Source organism: Narcine bancroftii, chromosome 10, assembly GCF_036971445.1.
Source record: "Narcine bancroftii isolate sNarBan1 chromosome 10, sNarBan1.hap1, whole genome shotgun sequence".
NCBI lineage: Eukaryota > Metazoa > Chordata > Chondrichthyes > Torpediniformes > Narcinidae > Narcine > Narcine bancroftii.
The window spans coordinates 4,426,121-4,451,500 of record NC_091478.1 but is presented as its reverse complement, the minus strand read 5'-3'; the positions used below and the strand labels follow the sequence as shown (position 1 = coordinate 4,451,500).

Sequence of the window (25,380 nt, the reverse complement as noted above, 5' to 3'; positions counted from 1 at the left end):
ACCTCTGTCACGGTGGCCAGTGGAGAGCTCGCCATATAACACGATCTTGGGAAGGCGATGGTCCTCCATTCTGGAGACGTGACCCATCCAGCGCAGCTGGATCTTCAGCAGCGTGGACTCGATGCTGTCGACCTCTGCCATCTCGAGTACTTCGACGTTAGGGATGTAAGCGCTCCAATGGATGTTGAGGATGGAGCGGAGACAACGCTGGTGGAAGTCATGATAGACACTAGTTAAATGTAAGTTTTTCCTCCTTTTGCTCAGGTTCTACACAGCTTTTGTCATTACAGCGAATGAACAAACCATTTAGGTAATTACAGCTCTTGACATTTACTTTTCAGATCTTCCTCTATCATAGTAAAGGAATAAAAATAATTAAAAGTAACATTTCTATTTATGGTGACCTTATAAAGAGTTAATTAAATGTTTTGAAAACCAAGTGATGGTGGAATAATTATGTGAGAGCCAACTGCAATTCTAGAATCAGGATTACAAAGACATCCAAAAGTAATACATTTCTAATTACATCACCATTAGATGATGTCTTGAAATTCATTTCTAGTCAAGAGCACTAAAGGCAGTATAAATTAATGCTTGCACTTTGTACTCTGCTTTTAAGTTCCATTGACTTCAAAGAATGAACTGCAGAGACAGAATAAAATGCCTTGGCCTATTCAACCCTGTCAGCCAACATTGAATTTTGAGGCAATTATGCTTTGCAGATATTTTACAATGTAATAAATCTGCATGGATATCTAATATGATTATACTCCATGCAAAGTTTATTTTGATTTCCTTCTCATTTCATTGCAATAAAACAGGAACTTGCAGTCAGTGAATTTGTTAATACAATGGAAAAACAAAATATCTGCCTCATAAAATCACAAAAACTTGATGCATTCGTAAAGTCAAAGCAGAATTTGCATCTGTTCAATAAAGGTCAGATTTGGATTGCCCTCATTTTAAAGATGATAATCACCTGTGACAAGCAAATCAGGAATGCATTCAGGTTTTCATTAAAACTGTCATCAAAAGATGACTTTCCCAAAAATGAAACTTAAACATTTTTTCTTGTGACATGTGTAACAACCTCTATTATTTAACCATCTTTAAAAGTGGGATGTGTTGAAATGTCAGCAACTGGAGCCAGTTTTTTTCTCATGACCAGAATGCAATTGAGCTCAGATAATAAGTGGTTATAGACATTTATATTCCTTCCAACAAGGATCTTAGAATTAAAAACAAGTGGCAGGCAGAAAGGGTTAGGTCTGCTAAATGCAAGTTGTCCATTTCATTCACCAGAGGATAGATTTAGAAAGACGTCTATAATCATTGTTTTTAGCATAAATACTCATTTCATTAATATTTATCAATTCCAAGAAGACTCAAATAATTGACCAACCATCACCAACTGAGACAAATTGGATAGAATCATCAATTCAATTTGGCGAAACTATGAACCACTTTCTGTATCTTGGAAGTCACCTCTCCTCCAATGTCCACCTTAATGACAAGATCCAACATCTCTGAATAAGAGTCTTTTATGACCATGACATTCAAACAGACATCAAAATGTTAGTGTACAAAGCAGTGGTGATCCCAACACTTCGATATGCATCAGAAACCTGGACAACATACCGATGACATCTGAAGGCACTTGAAAAGTTCCATCAACGCTGTCTTCGAAACATCTTAAATATCAGCTGGGAAGATGGAACTAATGTCAGTGTGCGAAATGACGCAAAAACAACAAGCATTGAAGCCTACGTCATTAAGAACCAACTAAGATGGAGTGGACATGTTATTCAGATGGAAGATGAACGTTTGCCGAAACAAACCTTCTCCTCCCACCTTAAAGAAGGCAAGCGTAGAAGAGGTGGATTCAAAAGAGATTCAAAGACATCTCAAAATCCAACATGAAGAAATGTAACATCAACATTAATAATTGCGAAAGCAATGACAAGGACAGGAAACTCTGGCAAACCATCATCTGAGAGGAGCAGGTACTTTCGAAGCCAACAGATGTGCAGAACGAGAAGAAAAGAGAAGTCAATGGAAAGCGAGGCAGCAACGACCAAAGCCAGATCTGTCATCTGGAGTGACCTGCCCTGAATGCAGAAGATCTTTCAAAGCCAAGATTGGAGAGCTCGTAACTAGATCAACAGAGCAAAGTCTATCATCCTTGACCTCGAGAGAGAGCTACAATTTATATTAAACTGCAGTGCAAAGATGAAATTCTAACTGAAGCATTTCCAGGCAATTATATAATTGTATTCAAAATTTAATTCTATATTTACACACATTATCTAGTTTTGAACTGACTCAGTAATCCTCTCCATAGCATTTAGAATCTTCTGTTTTCCCACAAAGATTGTTTGCTCTTCATTTATTGACATGTCGTACGTGAGCTGAAATGAAATGTCATCAGATGTTTTCTTTAGGAATTAGTTTCTCTAGCTCTCCTTTATTTGTTATTCATAATCTTCACACAAAGGATCAATTTTGAATGCTTTGCCTTTCAATGAAAAGGAAAATTGGATGCATATAAATTTATTGGCAGCCCTGAAGAAAAGCTTGCGTTAATGCTAAATTCTACATGTGTGTGACAAAAGGCAAAGGAGGAAAAACCCAACACCCAACCCCAACCAACCAATTTTCCCTTGCAACCGCTGCAATCGTGTCTGCCTGTCCCGCATCGGACTTGTCAGCCACAAACGAGCCTGCAGCTGACGTGGACTTTTTACCCCCTCCATAAATCTTCGTCCGCGAAGCCAAGCCAAAGAAAGACGTGTGTCTATATCGCAAAAAGTCAGTTCCTCACCACTATCCTGCCCTTGTAAGATTTTGGCTGCAGAAAAGAGATCAAGTTGCTGGAAAGGGTGCAGAAAAGATTCATAAGAATGTTATTGGGATTGATGGGCTTGAATTATAAAGAGAGGTTGGATAGTCTGAGACTTCTCTCCCTGGAGTGTAGGAGATTGAGGGATGACAAAGGAGAAAATAGAGGAGTTTATAAAAACATGAGGCAGACAGTCATAGCCCTAACTGCAGTAACTATTGAGGTAGACTCTAAAACTTAATTGAATACGATAAGGAACAGGGTTACATACTTCTGTTCTATAATTTCCAGAGTCTCAAGAAATCTTGATAATTTTGCATCTGTGATTATTCTAATTTTCTCTTGCTCAGCATCTTGCTTTCTTCATTAACTTGTGCTCTGCTCTGTCAAGGCTCACATCAAACATCTCTCTCTAAGACTTTTGGCTCATCCTGAACTCCAAACTGAGGAAACCACAGTGACTGTGGTCCCAATGGTTGGGAAAGTATGGTTTCATTTAACTGTTCTCTTCCTCAGTTTTTGCAATCAGTGAGAGAGTTAAAATTGAGGCTTGAATTTATTTAATAAAACGGTAATTTCCTCATGTGTTAACGAGGCTTCAAAAACAATTGAGTTATATTTTCTCAGATAAAGTGCTTAAAATTTATCAAATTTTTGGACACGGCTGATTACATTTATTCATGACCTTTCAATCAGGCCGCAGGGCAAATCATTTCATGCTCCTCAAGAGAATGTCTTTGTTCCACCAAGGGAAATCTCTCAGCTACATCAAATGTGATTTCAACCAGGAAACAGGTTGTTTTTAAATGTGCCTTGTGAAATAAGATGAGACCAATTAGTAATCTCATCACTAAGGTTTATCGGGGAATAAGTTGTATTAAGTTTAAAAACATAATACGACTCTTAAAGGAGTGATGAATTTATGAGAGGTGTTTGAGAAATTAAATTTGTAATTGTAGATTACTTGTAAACAATGGCAAACATTTAAAGTAAGGAAATGAACTTAATTGATAAAAAAATGCATGAGACTGCAAATTAATATATTGATTTTTTAAAACATGTTAATCATGTATAATAACCAGAAAGCAACTGAACAGGTGGGTTTAATTATATACTTATTTTTTTTGAGCCACAGATAACCACATAGTGTTGAACAACAGGGTTGCTTCTAAACCACACATCCACCGCACCCTCAAACACGGCGATAAAAAAAATGTCAGGCAACGGACTGTTCACCTCTTCAACTGTGAAGTTAAATCTCCATTGGAGTGATAAATAGCCTGTGACTAAGAATAAAGATTAAGGATATTACATTCGTGGCTGAAACATTGAACCAATATAACAGAAGATGCAAATAATGTATAAAATACAGGAAGCAACTAAAAGTTAGAAAAGATAAAAGCTTTATTTCAATGAAGAATCAGTAGTGGGGAGGGTGGTTATGATAAAATGCTGATGAATTTCCTGGAAACTTCCAAGCGTTCTAAAAGTACTTAAGAGTGTGCATTTACGCCAGAGATTGACAGGTATTTGATTAGTCAGTGCATCAAGGGTTATGGGGAAAAGGCCGGGGTGTGGGGCTGAGTGAGAGGATGGATCAGTTCAGGATAGAATGGCAGAGCAGACATGATGGGCCGGTATGGCCTACTTCTGCTCCAATATCTTGTGAATCCAATGGAATAATGTCCTTGGCTGGAATAGAATGGATGAAATTGCAGCAAGGCTGTACTTGAAATACCTTGAGAATTTCTGGGTTCAGAATTTAGGGAGGACAGATTAGCCTTAAATAGAATGCAGCCAATGACACCAAATGCATGCGAGAATTTGGCTCACTGATTGTGCCCACCTTCTGCAATTTTGCAGCAAAATGAAAATGTGGAGCTGAGTCAAAATATCAGCCAATGCTTCCACATGCATTCAAACTGAGCAATAGTCTGTCGTAGTGTTAATAGTCCTCATGTAGTAACCCTCTTTTCAATCTTCTTCAGCATGATGCTGAACCAAGCCATGAAAGACCCCAACAATGAAGACGCTGTTTACATCCGGTACCGCACGGATGGCAGTCTCTTCAATCTGAGGCGCCTGCAAGCTCACACCAAGACACAAGAGAAACTTGTCCGTGAACTACTCTTTGCAGATGATGCCGCTTTAGTTGCCCATTCAGAGCCAGCTCTTCAGCGCTTGACGTCCTGCTTTGCGGAAACTGCCAAAATGTTTGGCCTGGAAGTCAGCCTGAAGAAAACTGAGGTCCTCCATCAGCCAGCTCCCCACCATGACTACCAGCCCCCCCACATCTCCATCGGGCACACAAAACTCAAAACGGTCAACCAGTTTACCTATCTCGGCTGCACCATTTCATCAGATGCAAGGATCGACAATGAGATAGACAACAGACTCGCCAAGGCAAATAGCGCCTTTGGAAGACTACACAAAAGAGTCTGGAAAAACAACCAACTGAAAAACCTCACAAAGATAAGCGTATACAGAGCCGTTGTCATACCCACACTCCTGTTCGGCTCCGAATCATGGGTCCTCTACCGGCACCACCTACGGCTCCTAGAACGCTTCCACCAGCGTTGTCTCCGCTCCATCCTCAACATCCATTGGAGCGCTCACACCCCTAACGTCGAGGTACTCGAGATGGCAGAGGTCGACAGCATCGAGTCCACGCTGCTGAAGATCCAGCTGCGCTGGATGGGTCACGTCTCCAGAATGGAGGACCATCGCCTTCCCAAGATCGTATTATATGGCGAGCTCTCCACTGGCCACCGTGACAGAGGTGCACCAAAGAAAAGGTACAAGGACTGCCTAAAGAAATCTCTTGGTGCCTGCCACATTGACCACCGCCAGTGGGCTGATAACGCCTCAAACCGTGCATCTTGGCGCCTCACAGTTTGGCGGGCAGCAGCCTCCTTTGAAGAAGACCGCAGAGCCCACCTCACTGACAAAAGGCAAAGGAGGAAAAACCCAACACCCAACCCCAACCAACCAATTTTCCCTTGCAACCGCTGCAATCGTGTCTGCCTGTCCCGCATCGGACTGGTCAGCCACAAACGAGCCTGCAGCTGACGTGGACTTTTTACCCCCTCCATAAATCTTCGTCCGCGAAGCCAAGCCAAAGAGTAACATATAATTGTTGCTTACAAGCTATACCTCAAGAGCTGAGGGTTTCATTGGTGAATATGCAGTCTTCTATCTGAGATTATTTTGCTTACCGAATTACATTTTAATTCAAAGGGAGTGTGACTTTGGACTTGGAAAAGAGTGCTTTGCTTTGTGCTTCAGCAGAGGTATTTTGAGTGTACTTGAATTGTTCTAGATTGATCTTCTGATGGGCAGTATTCTTCCGTCCTCTTTCCTGAACAACAGTAAAAGGTGTCTGCATCTCCTCTCTCAATTTCCCAGCCTCATCATCCCATCGCCGCATCGAGGCTTTGCGCGTCTATCACTATATATAGCTAGTTAGATTGTATGCAATAGTAAAACCCCTGGTATCCAGAATTCAAGCAACCAGCAGCCTCAAACAACTGGCAAAAGAAATGAGGAAAATAAATAAAAATGAAATAAAATAAATAAGATTAAAATAATAGGTAAAAAATACGCAAGTTCAAAATTGTAAAAGTAAATGTTCTCTGAAGTAACACATAAACCTTTTGGTGAAGGTGGGAGCAAATATTCAGCCAGTGGAGGGAGGGCCTTGGTCATGATTTGCTTGTAGCAGCTGTTTGAATAAAGTTGTGTGAAACACCAATGGGGTTGCCCAGGACGAAGAGCTAGTTGATGCCACTCACCATTGGGGTGACTCTCTTAAAATGTCTCCTTATCCCTGCTTAGTAAGAGTTGCCCTGGTCAGAGGCTTTATCTGTAAACTGTGGGAGGGAAGGAAGGTTAATTATCCGTAATGTTATTGTTCGTCTTTCAGGCAGTTCTGTGGAGGGGAGGAACCTGCAGATGCAGCGACGGTTAAATATTTTCAAAGAATGTGACTGAAAATTAAGTAAAATGCTTTAAGGTTTATATATTCATGCAAGTGAAGTTTGTTCAGTGTAAGTACAGTGTAGTATTTTTGTCTTTTGAACTCTTTATTTTTAACACAGTGCATTAGTTAGGTATTGTAAGAGTAAGTCTCAAGCAACCAGAAAATACATTTATTCAGCATCTAACAATCCCTATGGGTTCCAGATACCAAGGGTTTTATTGTATATCAAAACTTATAATTTTAATGTCACCGTTAAGGGATTCATCTTTAGCAGTACCTTTAGTTTAATTTTATAATTAACTGCTCAGCCAAAAGGATGAATTGCATCTGAAACAGTGAATTGGGCATGATTCACAGTCTTGTTAGCAGTAAGGCTTGACGACCAGAATCATGAATCACAAATCTAATGCAGGAAGCCACTGTGATAGATATTTATTTTATAGATTTAAATACGTGGCCAACTCTTATAGGAAATTGGTTGTTTTCCAGCATATATCCATAGAAGCCCCCAAAAGAAGCAGGAGGTTGGAAAAAATCCAGCTCATAACAACTCGCGTGTTTTTGTGAAGGTGGGAGATGATTTACATAGAAAATAGGTGTAGGATGAGCCCATTTGGCCCTTCAAGCCTACACTGCCATTCATTTTGATCATGGCTGATCATCCACTCAGTACCCTGTTCCAGCTCTCTCTCCATACCCCCTGATCCCCCTAGTCACAAGTACTAAATCTAACTCTCTCTTAAATATACAGGAAGGGTGGTATTGCTAGTCAGGGAAAACATCACTGGAATGCTCAGACAGGACCGACTAGAGGGCTCATCCACTGGGGCTATATTGGTTAAAAAAATATGACCACATTAATGGAAAGGTATTATAGACCACTCAATTGTCAGTGAGAATTGGAGAAGCAAATCTGCAGGGAGATAGCAGACAGCTGCAGGAAACATAAAGATGCGATAGTTGGCAATTTTAGCTTTCCCTATATTGACTGGTATTTCTGTACTGCAAAAGGGCAGATGGGTTAGTTTGTCAAATTTGTTCTGATAAGTTTTCTAAATAAATAGAGGCACCAACTGGAGAGAGTGCAATACTGGATCTCCTATGTGGGACCAAATTTCTCAAGTAATAATAACACTGCCAAACAAAGGCCACCCTTATACTGAAGTAGTAACACCTAATATTCTGTCTGTGCACTCTCCAACCAGATGGCATTAACATCGACTTCTCCGGTTTCTGCTAGATCACTCCGCATTCTCCGCTCTTCCCCATCCTTCCAGCTCTCCATCCTCTTCCCTCTCCATTCACTGTTTGCTGTTGTACCCTTCCTCCCTCACTCACCTATTACCGCTTACCTATGGACCTTCACTCCTCCCCCTGCCGCTCCCCTCCCACCATTTTATTTCGGCTCCTGTCTACATTTAGCTCAGGCCTGAAACGTTGGTTATGTATCTTTATCTTTGACCTGCTAAGTTTCTCCTGCTTTGTGTTTTGCTTCAATCATGGCAACTGCAGACTTTCGTGTTTTACTCCTCAAGCAATGAGCGCGAGTTAGGGCGGCACGATAACATGGCGGTTAGAGCCACACTTGTACAGTGCCAGTAGCTTGCGTTCAAATCCCGCGCTGTCTCTAAGCAGTTTGTACTTTCTCCTGTATTGGCAGGGTTTCCTCTGGGTGCTTTGATTTCCTGCCAGCATTCAGGAAAACGTACAAAGTTTGTAGGTTATTTGGGTTATTTGCACAGCCGAGCTTGTGGACTGGAAGAGCCCGTTACTGCGCTGTATCTCTAAATTTAACATTCAAATTTGAATTACAAAAGATTCCAGAGTAAAGCCTATTCAAAAGATCTTTTGGGACTGCTGGAAAACCCGATAAATAATAGTGAACAGAGAAAAAGGAGAATGAATTGTGCACATCCGTTTGCCAATGCAATGATTTATGTGGAGCTGACTTGATCTAACTGTGGGGGGAACCACAAACATTCACCTTCTCATAGGTAGGGCTTAGATTCTTATGACCCACCGTAACTCTGGGACAAGCTGAGTGATTGACGGTAATGCAGTACTGAAATTTATGTGGAGGGGAATGACCAAATATTACGTTTTTTTTCTTATTTTATGTATTAATGTTTTAGAGAGGTTTTTTTAATCTTTAAATATCTTTTTCAATGAAAGCAAAGTAAATTAGTTTTCAATGTGTTTGTATACCAGAGACATTTACAGTAAAAACCTCTACAATTGTATGTTATCACATGTACTGAGATACAGTGAAAAATTTTGTTTTCCATGCTCTATGGGCAAGTCCATTCAAAGACAGTGCGGGATTCGAACCCCAGTTGCTGGCGGTGTTGTGCTAACCATTACGTTACTCTGCTGCCCTAAACCTTGCTCATTACTTGAGGAGTAAAGCACGATTGAAGCATTCATGAAATAAATTCAATCTAAATCACAGATGCTATGAAATATGAGATTTCCGGCCTCGCAAGTAGAAAGCAATTAAAAGCTTTCACATTTTTCAGGCTCAGAAACAGTTAATAGAATTGACAAATGGCAAGGAACACAAACAGGAAAATAATGACTTTGAGAAATCTGGAGTTTCTCACTGCTCAGTTTTCTCTCATTGATTTTATTTTCCATGTGCTGTTGAAGTGTGTATTAAGTAGGAGCTACTTCTTTGAATCCTGGCGAAGACGACACAAGGAAATTGAAGTGGGAATAGGCCCCACCATTCAGTATGATCAGATCAGATCTATGCTGGCCTCTTCTATGTCAGTTCCCCATATCTCTCAATTCTTTCATCTTTCAAATTTTAAATTTAGACATACAGCAGGGTAACAGACCCTTTCAGCCCATGAGCTCATGCTGCCCAATTACACCCAATTAACCTACAACCTCCATTTGCTTTGAAGGGTGGGAGGAAACTGGAGCACCTGGAAGAAACCCATGGAGTCACAGGGAGAAGGTACAAACTCCTTACAGAGAGTTTGGGATTGAAACCACATTCCCGGTTGCTGGCGCTATAACAGCGTTGACCGTTTTGCTAAGGCTGATGGTGAGCCTTCTGTCATATACATTGTACAATGTACATATGCAACAGAAAAATTACTCATCTATTTCTACCTTAAATGTATCTAATAATTTGATGGCCTCCACCCTCTATGACAGAGATTACCCTCTGAGAGATGAAAGTGTATATGCAACTTTGATGTGAATAAATTCAGGAAAAACAATGATTGAAATAAAGCCTTTAATATTAAGATTCAGAGCTCCAAAGATTGAAACTGTTCCAAATGTGTGAAACTTTTTAGATAGATAGATAAAAGCAGTTAACATGGAGTTGTTACATATCTTTAATTGTACCCTTCAGCCTAGACTTGTTATTCTCTCTATTTCTGTACCTGATCCCATTGGTCAAGAGGCTCAACAGTGCAACGGAGACCATGTGCTTTTTTGTGTGCTGTCTTGCAAATAAATTTCCATTTTGTTCTATTTTTGTTGTGCTTCAGTATGAACACACTACAAAGGTGTTGATGTAAATTAAATATTGATGATCTGTGAAACATAACCAGCAGTGCCAGAGGAACTTAGCCAATCCAAAGTAATAATACTTTGGAAAGCAAAGCCAGTTAACATTTCAGAACTGTTCATCAGAGCTGAGGACGGGAGGAAACAGATTTGACCAGAAGAGAAGGTGGGGGAGGGTTAATTTTTAAGAAAGGAAATGTCTACAGTGTGTTATTATGCATGTAAATAAGATCTGACTGTGAAGAAACCAAACGAGTCAATGGATCTCTTCATGGTTGAAATTATGGAGATGAAACACAAAATAAAAACAGAGAGAGATACACCTTGTGAAGGGAAGAGAGTTGGATCATGGTGCTCGGCACCCAGACATGAAGGAAAGGTTGGAAGATGCTCACATTCTCACCTGCCGCTTTTTACTGGAGTATGAAAAGACGGAAATAAAATCTAGATTCTTCGATAAAAATGCTGATGTAAAGAAATTGTGCAGGAAGTTCATTGAAGCCAGAGTTAATAAAATGATATCACTGAAAAGAAAAGTTTGTGGAGATTTAAAAAAAAGGATTTGTAGTAATTAATCAAAAGAGTTTCAGTCCATTGTTATTGGATGCATTTGCAAAAGAGGGTATTGTAGCCTTGAGAATAGAAAAGCTTGCTTGTTGACGTATTGCTATGAATCCTGTGGAGGACCTCACCCCAGAATGCTTGGGCCATGCTGAACTTGTATATGACCATACCTTGGGTGAAGAAAAGTTTACCTTTGTTGAGCAATACAACCATCCTCAGTCAGGGATGCTGCTTCTCAAGGGTCCAAATAAACACACTTTAACACCAGTCAAAGATGCAGTGCATGATGGTCTGCGAGCAGTGAAGAATGCAATTGAGGATGGATGTGTGGCAGATGCTTTGATCAAACACAAGGCCAATGTAAAGGCAGAGCACAGATGGGAATGCAAGCATTTGTAGATGCTCTGTTGATTATCCCCAAGGTACTTGCACTAAACCTAGGATATGACCTTCAAGAGACACTTGCAAAAATTCAGTCAGCGTCCTCTAAAAAGCCAGCTTACTAGAGTTGAATGATCCAGTAAACAGAACATAAAACAACTTCTGCGTCTATCTCAGGCACAAAAACTAGATTTAAAAAAAGATCAAGGTCTGCTGCAACATTTATATTATTCAATGTTTAGGTGGCTGGCTGACATTTTTCTGGTGTAAAATTTGTCCTGGTCAAACCTCAGAAAGAAAAGTGGTACCACTTTAAAGGCCTTGCCTATTAAATGAGGATTTATTTTGTGATTGTTGCAAAACCAAACCAGATGGGCAATAGCGGTCTAGTCAACTGTATCTTGTACATACTCTCTCTCTCTCTCTCTCTCTCTCTCTCTCTCTCTCTTACTCTCTCTCTACATAGATATATATAGATATATATATATCTATATATATCTATATATATATAAATGCTTGATATGTACACATAGTATTGTGTTTTTGGTTTACTTCTGTAATGGGGAAAGATGTGCTATATGCATATAAATAAGAACTACATTGCCCAGCATACAATGGGCACGGTTGGGCAGAAACTGGAAGTGAAGTATATTTGGGGAGTGATCAGCATTGTTGGTTGAGGACAGTTGGAAATTGTTGGAGGTAGTGGAAGCAACATAAGGAAAATAAAGTTGGTTAACTGTTCAACCCACATAAAGTTGTTATTCTTGAAAGAACAAGCATAACATAGAGAAAATGATGTTGTCTTTGAATGGACAGATGAACCTTGCTTGTGTAATGCATTGCTGATGTTGAGAAGCCTGGGTGATGTCCTATAGTCTGCCTTACTCGGACAACTGAGCAGACAGAATATCAAAATAAAAGACGTGCAGGAATAGCAAGCAAAATTGCTGGTCCTGATGCAAATAGAAAGATCATACTCAACACCTCTACTCCTCAAGGATGTGTACTCAGTCCCTACAATTCACCTTCTACACCATTCTTTTCCAGTTCCATCTTCAAATTTGCTGATGACACCACAGGGTTATGTATCAAATAACAATGAAGAGGAATATAGGAAAAAGATTAAAAGTCTAGTGGCATTGTGGCAAGATAACAAGCTCGGTCTCAATGTAACAAGACGAAGGAGAGATCATCATTGACTTTAGAAGAACGGGCAATGTTCACACCTCATCCACATTAATGGCGCTGAAGTCGATGGAGTAGATAGCTTCAATTTCTGAGAAATAAATACATCCAATGACCTGACCTGGTACAAGCAAGTTGACACAGCAATCATAAACTGCACCAATGCCTCTACTTTCATAGAATATTAGGGAAGCTCATCACGATCCCTTGTTCCTTAACAAATTCATCAGATTCACCATTGAAAGCTAGATGCACCACAGCATGGTGTAGGAGCGATTCTGCTAAAGATTGGAAGATCAGAAAGTAGTGAATGCAGCTCAGAACATAACACAAAAATGTCTGGAAAAGGGGGAAAACATATTGAAGGACCAATCTCACCCAGACACTTTCTTCCCTCTCCTCAAATTGGGGAGAAAACTCAAGAATGTGAAAGTGAGCACCATCAGATTTAAAGGCATTTTCGTCCCTGCAGCTATTAGGCTCCTAAATGAGCCCCATAACAGTGCGATCATGCTGCTTTTGATTGCTGCAAATTGATATTCCTTTTTATTACAATCTATACTTTCTTGTTATGTTCTTTATAGGGCTGTATAAATGTTAGCAATAATTTGCAGCTGCTTGTAGAGAAACTTATCACTATGTTGAATTAACTTAAAAGTTAAGGAAAGAGTGAGTTATATGAATTTCTCCTCACTTACCAAGTGTTTGTGAGTTTGAAAACACAAAGTAATTTTTCACCAAGTTTATCCCTGTCATAATTAAATGGGTACAGGTCAACATGGCTGCCCTGAACACCTTTCTCTGGGACTTAGGCAGTGTCCCACTGTCCATATATCAAATGAATAAATGTGTTCTTTAAAGTGAACAAGATCCTGAAGGTTGAAGGAGAAGATAAAACTTTAATTGTGAACTTGATAAAGCAATAAATGAAATAGATATTGGGTTAGAATTGTATAGCATGCTGTCATATCTTCTTGGTTCTGCACATGTTGTGCAGAAATTGGAAGATTGCTTTAATACTTCAGAATAACTGAAAATATTAGGTTTGAAACCAAAATCCAGAAGCAGGGTAAGACAATTACTGAATTAATTTGTTTTTATTAAAGAACGTATCTATGTTTTATTATTTTTAGTCTGTTCATTATGAAATTCAGTCAAAGCTGCAGAAGACACATCACTATTGATGTTTTGTCTCAGGTAGCAATAATTTCCCTGTTTGTAACCATGATGTTAATCTATCTATCATTATCATTCTCTGTGGGTCTCTGGAAGGAAGAAGAAGCAGAGGCTTACAGGGAGTGACAGTGATAGATGGATTAACATCGTGGTTAGAAACAGGGGAGGCAACAACAATTCAGAGACTCCAAGACTGTGATGGATGGAGAGACATGATCGTCCTTGCCGAACGGCAAGGCACCTGAATGTGAGCAATGATTGGAAAGATCACTTGTTTGTAACTAAAATTATGCAAACTAATTGGAGAAGCATTTGTATCAAGGAGTTCCTTATAGCCAGGGGTGGCCAAACCACAGCTCGCGAGCCACATGCGGCTCTTGGACATACAATGTCAAAGTACCGTAAATGCCGTTATATAGGACGATAAAAAACATAGCATTTTCACCTTAAAAGTGGATCGTCAATACACGGATCTAAAATTCTTCCCTTGATGACAAAGTCTCAACACCACCCTCATCTTCCTGTTGGCTCCAATGCAATCTCGCATAAGCCCTGTTAGTTATTTGAGAAGTCTCAGCTGTCCTCTGCAGGATCCATCTGCCCAGTCTGACAGTTCTGTACAGGCTCTAAATGGCCTGTTATAGGAGCTGACAATGGTTATATAAATAAAATTTAAAACTTTTTAAATTGCTCTGTTGTTAAACAAGTTTGACCACCCTTTTATAGCCCATGAAATTCCTTCCACTCTCAGCGGGGACACAGGACTATGGATCCTTGGCAGGGACATCCCCACACAAGCCATCTTCTTCTAGCTTTGTCTTCAGGCTCTGCCTCATTCATTGAGATAAAACACGAAAATCTGGAGACACCATGATTGGAGTAAAAACTCAAAGCTGGAGAAACTCAGCTGGTCAAATAGTGTCCTTTATATAGCAAAGGTAAAGATACAGAACCAACTCAAGCCCAAAACTATGGTTATATATATTTATCTTTTCTATATAAAGGACACTGTTTGACAGCTGAGTTTCTCCAGCATCATGCTTTTACTCATTCGAGGAGGATCTGGTTCCCCTTATTTTTCTGCTACTATGTTCTGCATGGTTTTAATGAAGTCTATGTCTCCACTTGATATGTATTGCAAGGTGTCTCTGATGCAGACAACAAAGTCAACTTCAATTTCAAGTTTATGTCACATGTGGCAAGGTACAGGAACATTTTGTGTGCTACTCAGCAACTCAATCCATGCAATTGTACAGCAATAAAACTCTGAATGGAGTGCAGAGTTACTCATTGGCAAGCCCCAATCTTCCTCACTGACCATCAACACAGGAGCATCCTAAGGCCGTGTGCCTAGTTCCCTACTCTATTTAGACATAGAATACGGTAACAGGCCATTCTGACCAACAAGTCCACGCCACCCAATTAACACCCAATTAACCTATACCCCTGGGACATTTTGAGCAGTGGGAGGAATCCGAAGACCCTGGGGGAAACTCAAACAGACATGGGGAGAATGTACAAACTCCTTACAGACAGTACGGGATTCGAATACTGGTCCTGGATACTGGTGCTGTAAAGGTGTTGTGCTAACCAGTACGGTAACCATGCCACCCCTATATTCTCTATATACACTCAGGGCTGCTTCACCAAGTTTGGTTCCAACTAAATCTACACATCTGGTGTCGACAGGACCATTGTTGGCCAAATAACTGGAAATGATAGGTCAGTGTACAAGATGGAGATCGAGAACCTGTTTGGGTGGTGCCAGTACAGCAATTCTGCTCTTAATGTCACTATTACATACTAGACCAGCAGCAATAGAAATGCACCAAGACAATGGTATTTTCAAAAACAGTAATGTTTATTAGTAATAACATAACTCTTCTTACTTAACTCTAAGTACAAATGTGTGTGTGTGGCAAAACCCAAACCATTCCAGTTTAAGCTTAATTTCAAAGAGATAATTTTAAAGTTCTGACTCAGAACGCTTTTGTGTTGAAACTCAGAAGTCTTTACTGCTGTTCAAAAGCTATTGTGGGGTAAATGTGAGGCATCTGACTTCTCAAAACTCACAAATTTCTTGTAGAGTTTTTCGAAGAATTGTTTCTTTATATGAATGATTTTCTTCTCTTGCATGTAAAATTCAGAACTTGTTTTTCTTTCACGATAATTTCACAAAGCCAGGCAATGGTTTCATGAAGTGGCCGTGTAGAAATGGTCACGGTTAATCTGTTCTCTTTTCAAAGAGACAGCTGAAATGGCTAAATTCTTCAAAACCATTTTCTTGGTGTTTGTCCTTTTCCTTAAGCAGCATTCCTTCTCCAAAGGATTGTTACTGCATTTCAATCCTGTGTGACTTACAGGATGATCAAGCAGCTTCTTTTGGTTTCAAAATGTCTCTGCTTCAGTAATATGTTGTCTGAAAATGTCTTTAATCATGTGACATGGCATCACGGCTGTCTTTGAAGTTTCATTTCTTCTCAAAGAATGAGTGGATATTATTTGGAATGGTCTGATGAAACCAGCCAGCAGAATGGTTATGCTTGTACATAGATGCTTCTGAGCAAACACCTATTGTTTAATTTTTCAATGGAGAACAGTCATAAGATGTTTATGACTGTTTACAGCTTTGAATTAGCAGTACCACTGATTCTTTAAGCAAACAGGCTTCCAGCAGAACAATGATTAATCAGACAAACGGTCTCTGAAATCTGCCAGCTGCCATTTCAAATATTTCTGTCTGTAATTGTGTGTATCTGTGTGTCCCTATTTCCAGACTCACAAAATAATATTACTAAAAATAGATAGAATATTACATACCTTAAGATTAATAGTAACACAATCTGTCAGTCACCAAGACCAAGGAGCTGACTGTTGACCAGAAAGGGGAAGGTGAGGGACCTATCACCTCTCCACATGAATGCAAAGGAGGTGAAGAGAGTAAGAACTGTCATGAAAAAAATACAAACCACTAGTTGGTCACAGAAAGGACGGCCAGATTACATTATGTCAAGAAGTATTTAAAAGAGCCTGCAGAATTGTGGAAATACAGTAGGTCTAGTGGACAGATGAGACCAAGATTAACGTGTATTAGAGCGATGGCAAGAGCAAAGTGTATTGGTGTTGAAGAACTTCCCAAGATTCAAAACATACCACTTTTGCCATGGTTTGCATCTTGCAGTGTAGCCTCTGTGTTTCTGTTCATGAAGTCTCTGCAGACAGTTGTCATTGACACATCCACACCTGCCTTCTGGAAGAGTGTTTCTGATCTTTTGGACATAGGTTTGGGGATGATGAGAATTCTTCTCTCATCAGCAGTGGAGGTCTTCCTTGGATTACTGAGCTCTCTACATTTTCTCTTCTTTATGAAAATACCATAAAATTTGTTGTTTTGTGGCAGCATTACAGATGCAAATATTCATTACAGGTGCAAATATTAATGCTATAAATTGGATTTAAAAATAAATAAATTAGGGCAAAAAGAAGACAAAGTTAGGTAGAGTTTGTGGGTCATTGTCCATTCTGAAATTTGATTTAGTGGGGAAGAACCTGTCCTTGTGCTGCTGGGTGTTCATCTTCAGGCTCCTGTACCTCCTTCCTGGAAGCAGAGTGAAGAGGGCATTGCCTGCATGGTGAGGGTCCTTGAAGATTGAGGCTGCTTTCTTAAGAGACTGCCTCTTGTAGATGCCCTTGATGGGATGAAGACTGATGTCCATGATGGCGCTGGCCGAATTCACAACTCTCAATAGCTTTTTTTCTGTCCTGTGCATTTGCACCTCCATTCCAGACAGGGATGCACCCAGTCAGAATGCTCTCCCCAGTGCACCTGTAGAAAGATGCAAGAGTCTTCGGTGACGTACCACATCTCCTCAAACTCCTCACAAAGTCTAGCCGCTGGCGAGCCTTCTTCGTGATTGCATCAACATGGAGGCCCCAAGACAGACATTCAGAGATGTTGACACCCAGGAATTTGAAGTTCTCAACCCTTTCCACTGCTGTCCCCTCGATGAGGACTGGTTTGTGTTTTCCTGATTTCCCCCCCTAAAGTTCACAATCAGCTCTTTAGTTTTGCTAACGTTGATGTTTTTACACAACTCAATGAGCTGATCTATCTCACTCCTCATTGCCCTCTCGAATTCTGCCAACGACGTTCTCTTTGGCAAATTTGTAAATGGCATTTGATTTGTGCGCTAAACAATGATCCTGCTGGTGCGTCTGCATTTTATTGTCAGTGAGGAATGGATGTTAATTCTGATTCCTGCAGACTGTGGTCTACTGATAAGGAAGTCATGGACCCTTTTGCAGAGGCCCAGGTTTAGAAGTTTTCTGACCAGTACTGAAGGCATGATGGTGTTGAACATTGAGTTGTAGTCAATGAAGAGTAGCCTGATGCACTTGTTAGTGTTGTCTAGGTGTTCCAGGGCTGAATGAGAGCCAGTGATACTGCATCTGCTGTGGAGTGATTGTGATGGTAGGGCAAATTGCAGTGGGTCTTGATTTTTAGATCAAACACAAAGCTGGAGAAACTCAGCAGGCCAAACAGTGTACTTTATATAGCAAATATAAAAATTCATAATCAACGTTTCGGGCTTGAGCCCTTCATCAAGGTATGAGCAAAATGTAGACAGGTGTTTGACAAAATGATGGGGGGAGAGGCAGGGGAGGAGCACAGTCCCATAAGCAGGAAGTAATAGGAGGATAGGATGGGAGGACCCACCAGCAAACAGGGGAGCGGGGTGCATGGCTCTGTGAATGGAGAGGAAAGGGGGTGAAGAGATGGAGGAAAGAAGACAGAAACAGATGGCAGGCTAGCAGAAACCAGAGAAGTTGGTGTGAATGCCATCTGGCTAGAGAATGTCCAGATGGAATTTTAGGTGTTTCTCTTCCAATTTATGGGTGGCCTTGGTTTAGCTGTGCACGTCAGCGTGGGAATGGACTCTGGCTCCAGATTTTTACTTAAGTATGAGTTAATTCTGGCCTCGTAAACCTCACAAAACATTTCCTTACATTCCTTAGATGTGAGGGCCACTGGACAAAAGTCATTGAGGCAGCTCACTCTGCTCTTCTTGGTATGATTTGAAGCAGGTGCGAACCTCTGATTACAGTGGTAAGAGATTGATTCATCCAGCAGCAGAAAAAATCCTGAAGATGCCGGATTGTTGAATTTTTATCATTCATTTTACGACATGAAAACAATCAACAAACCTTTGCCATTCTGTTGGCATAATTTAATCATCTTCCCATCTTGTCTCACCGATTATGCACTTAAAAATGTGTGATTCTCTTACCCTCATGCAGTGAATTTCCATCCCTCAAAATGGATCTGGGTCACTCAGCTAAATTATTCCCTGCTGTAGTGTATTTTAGAAACAAAGTGTTCTCTGCTAAAGAGTGTTATTCTTACTGAGTTTCAATTCTATCACTTTATTTTGCAGTAAACGTCCAATCCCAGTATTAATTAGAAAACTCTCATTTCTGTTTAAAGCTTTGTGCTTCCCATGGTTGATTTTATGATATAGCATTTTAACAAATCAAACCTGGAATCTCAATGTTTGTTCATCCTTTTCAGGTGCACACTCTAATCTTTTCTTGCAAGATACATCCAAATTATATTATTTACATCTAAATAATTCTTTCTGACGGAACAAGTTTTGATTTTATATTTCCAAATACCATCACGAAATCAATTTCCTTTACATGCTGTCTATCGGTGTCCACAATATCCAACAACACTAAATTTTACTTGAAACTAACAAGGAAAGAGTACAGGACAATTGGTTGGCTTTCTGTACAATCAAATTAGTCTGAGGGAGGTGAGTGTTTCATCTGCCATTTTGTTTTCAATTTGGAGATCTATCTGGGAGAGATCAAAGATAGTAATCTTAATTATTATGCTGATTTATTATCCCACAACATTTCTTTTTGTGAAAGGCAAGGTGTTATGAGTAGAATTCATATATGTTGATAGTCATTGGCATATAATTATTTTTATTTTTTTTAATTTAGGCTTACAGCTCGGTAACAGGCCCTTCCAGCCCACGAGCCTGTGCCGCCCTAATACCCAAATTAACCTGGTCAGTTCTGAGGTCAGGACATCACCCTGTAACATTTATCCTGGTATTTTATCTCTCTCCACAGACGCTACATGGCCTTCTGAGTATTTCTAGTATTTCATTGCAAATTTTCCATAACCTCAGTGATTTGTACCTTGCAAATGCAGCATTGTTTGCTTATTTATTTGCTCTCCTTTGTTCTCACTCATTTTATTGCCTTTACTCCTCTTCCAGGCCAATGCGTTGTGACAAACAAGAACTCAGGCAGCAGAAGAAAAAACATTTGTGTCATTTAGATTTTCTTGATGAGGACCCTGCTACAGAAATTCCCTTTGTTCCTTTCCCTTTTTCTGCAAATTAAAATGTGTTCATGCTTCCCACTTTTCCAGATGTGGCAAGATTATTGCCTTAAAACATTAACTCTGTTTCACCCATCATTCTTTCCTTCATCCATATCCACAATAATAAATGTAAGGGATGTGTGAAATGTATTCTTCTCTGAAAGAAACTACCACTTTGCTACTAACATCTTCTTGGATCTTCTCCTTCCTTCTCGCTCTTGTGTCCAACACTTTGCACTTTCTACCGTACATTCCTTTCCCTGACTTGATCGGTTCTATGAAGCTCATTGCCTAATCTTGCGGATCCTTACTGTTAATGCATTTCATTATCTAACTCCCCTATGTTTGCCAATCCATCCTCTTGCAATGTCCTATTTTTTATAAAACCATCACTGGCTTCTTCAAAATTGCAGTCATTGCTCTAATTTCTAAACATTATTCAATATCTCTACTTAGGTTTAATTTAATAAATATTTTATTCAACTTTATCTGCTTTATATTCCTCACATCTTTAAAAGTTATTCGAACAAAGATTATGCCTTTGATGCACTGAAAATATCCTTGTAGATTTCAACAATGCATATTTGAAACATCCTATCGACCAAGTGACTGCTGGAACTAATCTGTGGTGTTCATAATTTTTACCGTTATTGCACATGCAATTCTTGGTGATACACTCTGTCCTTTTTATGTCCTTTATATAATTGTATGTCTTTTCTTCAGATTGATTTTACATTTTAGGGTAGTTTGAGAATGCATTTACATTATCTTCAGTTGTAACAAAAAGGGCAGTTTTCACTGTTGTAATTACATTTTTTCTGGAACTATGGTAACTGTAAATATTCATTATCTATCTATCTTGTGTTTACTATCTCTTTAATTGAACATACTCTATTGCAGTTTTTCTTCTTTTACAAAATACCTTTCTGGTGACAGCAAGTAAGAATTGCGGTGCAGATGTGCATTGTACAAGGTGCATGACAATAAACTCATCTTCGTGAACAGGTATTGAGCAGTCTAAAGAGAAGTCCTGAAAGGGACTGTCCAAGGCTGCTGAGGAAATGTATGTCCTCGGTGATCTTGAAAATATTCCTCTGCTGCGTTCTCTTTCTGCATTCCATTGGCTGTCTGGTCGTGTTTCGATCTGACATTGTGCTCCCCAACACACCAACCCCAACCACGTTCTTTGTCATCTGAGTATGGGCATGGACCAATAGATCAAAAGCAGTGCAGGATTTAAATGGGCAATAAATAATGTGGGCTAAAGTTGGTGCTGTTTAAACTAAAGAGCACATTGTAAGGACCACTGAATGGACCGTGTCCACACTTTCATCTTGACTGGATGTGATATGTAACGATCTCAGACCAATTTCATTTTTATTTGCATTGGAGGCACAGAGAAAGAATTATAACTTGATCTGACACCACAAATGCTTTCTGTCAGACCAGTTCTGTCAGTGGTAGCTGTTAAAATCCACAATGTGGATAAATATTGCAGAATTAGTGGACAGCAGAAATAAGTTATGAATATGTTTGCCAAAAGTGCATATATTGGATCTACTTATTGAACCAATATTCTTTTTAAAAGTGTGAATTGTCCCGTTGACAAGCGTATAATCATTGTTTTAAAGGTATGTAACTTCAAATATATATTTTTACAAATTATGCATGAGTAACTTGTGCTTAAAAAATTTATTACTTTTCAAGAAACATTCAGTAAAATCAAAGCCAATATATCCGCAAAACAGTTTCCATACATGATTTATCGATATATTCTCTGGTATGTGCAGGTGTGTTGTCTGGACTGGAGATGACCGTGTTTTTTTCTTCAATCCCTCAATACAACTCTCAGTGTGGGATAAACCCATGGAACTTGAAGGCCGAGGTGATATTAACAAAATAATTCAAGATCCTCCTCATAAACGCAAAATAGAATTGGCAACATGTAAGTATCGACAGATTAATTGCTATGTATTATTTGGAGAAGTTTGATGATTGTGAACCAATTTTGCCACAGATTGAAACTGAAGATAAAATGGTTTGTATCTAGAAAATGGGACACACAAGATATATTTCCACTGTTTCATGTCTGAGTCTTGAAGGCACGACCAGCTGAGATCCTCTAGCATTTTGGTGTTTTGACAACAATCACAGCATCTGCAGACTTTTGTGTTTTCCACCCAGTGAGCTTCCCTCAGTGGCTCATGAGAGACAAGATCTCAAAGACTGGACTGTTGCATTATTGATAGGAACCCCAAATAAGTACTTTGAAGGACCAAAAGGATGCATCAATCATTAAAGTTGAGGGAAAAGAGTACCAGCAATTGGTACCATTAGTCAAATTTATGGTTGAAGAAATTGGCCAAGGAGATATTTCTCCTTGGCTCATGTTTAAAAGGCTATTTTAAAGAAGCTTCATCTTTTTGATGAAACCAGAGATTTTTTTTGCCCCTTTTAAGGTGTATTTGTTGGGAAAGGAGTAGATGCATTAATGAATGCAGCCAGCATTTAATGCAAGCCAACACTGCTGGTGGAGTGGAAGAGGAATAAAGTGTTACACAACTTATTTACAGGGTCAAACAGCTGGAGCATGTGTCCTTGATGTGGGTTTTTTCTGTGTATATAGAACAGTTGGTGTAGTGGTTAGCACAATGCCTTTACAGCACCAGCGATCGGGACTGGAGTTCAAATCCCATGTTGTCTGTAGGGAGTTCTCACCATGTCTGTGTGGGTTTTCCCTGGGGACTCTGGTTTCCTTCCACTGTTCAAAACGTACCAGGGATGTAGGTTAATGTGGTGTAAGCTGAGCTGCACAGACTTAGAGCCGAAATGGCCTGTTACCGTGCTGTATGTCTAAATGTAAATTTAAAATGTACTCCATTAATGAAAGCTGTGCTCTTATTTCCACTCCTATCATGTCTATTTTAATAGAATACAAAGAATTCATCACCAGGGTTGAGGTGTCCTAGTAGATATTTTTGGTGCTTTATTCTAATTTTTCTATTCTTCACAGTAGTTGAATCAAGCTGACATTAAGCCTGAGAAGTTATCTTTTTAACATTTTGACTGAGTTAGTTTATTGATATCTGGCTATACATATACAACCAGATGAAACAGTGTTTCTCTGGAGCATGGTACACACATACTTACCATACACAGCACATACTAATCACATCTATACATAAAAATATAATATAGGTTAGGGTAGGGTTTGGCTGTTTTACAGGAAAGGGGCCCATAAACTTTGGGAAGAGCACTAAGAAACCCATAGCCAAAAAAAGGTTGAGAATGGCTGGTGAAGGGAGTTATTGAAAAATAAAACATAGATCAATAACAGGAATGACCAATGGAATTTAATCTGGACAAGAACGAGGGCTTGCACTCTGTGAGGTCAAATTTAAGGGGAACATACACCGTTGGTGGCATTAATGTGCAGGGGGGGTGCCTAGGGTTAGGGTTACCTAACCCTAACCTTAACCCTAACCCTAATGAGGTCCACAGCTCCTTGAGAGTGGCCACTCTAATAGATAGGCTGGTAACAAACATGTATGGAAATCTTGCTTTAATTGGGTGAGGTATTAATGGAAAAAAGTAAGGAAGTCTTGTTGCAGCTATGTAAAGCCTTGGTTTGGCCACACTTGGGATACTGGTCGTCCCATTATAGGAAGGATGCGGAGGCTTTAGAAAGAGTACAAAAGAGGTTTACCGGGATGCTGCCTGGTTTAGAGGGAATGAGTTATGGAGAGAGGTTGGACAAATTCTGGCCTCCAAGTTGCACTAATTGCAAATAATCTGGTTGTACTAGCAATTGCAGAGGAGAGTCACCAGAATGTTGTCTGAGATGGGGCATCTCAACTATGTGGAGCGACTAGATTTACTGAGTTTAATTTCCTTAGAGCGGAGTTGGGTGGGTTACAAAATTATGACGAGCATAGATGTGGTACGTAATGAGAAACTACTTCACATAGCAAAGGTGTTTAAAGTTAAAGTTTACACTCAAATTTATTGTCAATTATTGACATAAATCACTTCACATACAACCCTGACATTCTTTTTACAGCCAGCCAGAAAACCTATTTATCAGTAGTGTAATCTGTACTAAAGGAAAATATATTTATACAAAAGAGAGAAATGTAAACAAACTGACTGTGTAAATACCGAAGGCCGTAAATTTAAGGTAAGGGTTAGGAAATTTAGAGGAGATGTAAGGATTTTTTTCATAGAAGGTTGAGGGCCAAGTGCTGGAAAATGGGGTTCATATAAGAATGTACCTGATTATTGACAGAAATCACCGAAGGACCTGTTTCTTTGCTATAAACCCAATGACTCAGCCCAATGATCTCCTCGTTTGAGGGGCCTCCATGAACTTTCCATTGGAAGCATATGAAGAAGCAGCAAGAAGAGTTACTTTCCCTTGTTTTAGTTCACTATTTAATAATCTCATCACTGAACCACAACCTCAGTTCCACTTACTTTCACAATCCCACTATCTTTTGAATTCCTAAAGTCCAAAGGTTTATCAGTCTCAGCTATCTCCTTGGAGTGATATCCACCAAAGGCATTAAAATCTATTCTTGCTGATATATTGCCCCAAACCTCTGAATTTTTCATGTCTGAAAGAATATCTTGCTGCATTTTGAACAATCATGGAAGAAGACGTCTGCTACAAGGACCTACAAAACAGTGCAATGACCAACTCTAAGGATGTGAATTTTGAATGAGTTGCTCAAATTCGTCTGCATGGGATTCCTCCAGGTGCTAGTTTCCTCCCCTCTTTCAAAACATACCTGGTTATAGGTCAATAGGTATAATTGGGTGGCAGATACTCAAGGGCTGAAAGGGCCTGATACCGTGCTGGATATCTAAATGTAAAATTTAAAGAATATGGGGAATATGGATCTTTCTACAACAATAATCGCATTTAATGAAGCAAGTATAAGTTTGCTTCAAGGTTCAAACAACAATATTAAATATTTTGCGCAGCATGTCAGAAACATATCACAAGGAATCTTAGATTAAAATAAATGTCATGCACTTATCACAATCTTTGCGTTGTCTGTTCATCCGTACAAAACTGCGCTATGATATTCTAATTAAGCAAAATAAAAATTACACATTAATTTTATTAATGAATAACATGCAATTTAAAAATTAATTTTGGTACAGTCATGTCAAGCTTTTTAATGTACTATCTAAATTGGCATTACTTAAAGAGGTACTTGGAGTGAATGAATGAATGTATGCTTACATGAGAGTTTAAATTAACAATTTAAGGACATTCATTTCTGTGGTTTCAAAGTCTGATGGACTTCATTGACAGTTTAAAGTATAGTGCAG

The 25,380-nt window shown here is 39.4% G+C and overlaps 1 protein-coding gene and 1 pseudogene across 1 annotated transcript in view; both read left to right on the top strand.

The window, feature by feature from the left end:
• Positions 1–25,380, top strand: part of tcerg1l (transcription elongation regulator 1 like) — a 337,676-nt gene that overhangs the window by 217,389 nt on the left and 94,907 nt on the right. Inside the window, exon 4 of the mRNA XM_069899634.1 lies at positions 21,834–21,988. Within this exon, the coding sequence (XP_069755735.1) occupies positions 21,834–21,988 (155 nt within the window). The remainder of the gene's footprint in view (positions 1–21,833; positions 21,989–25,380) is intronic.
• LOC138744054 (T-complex protein 1 subunit zeta pseudogene) lies at positions 8,385–11,410 on the top strand (annotated as a pseudogene).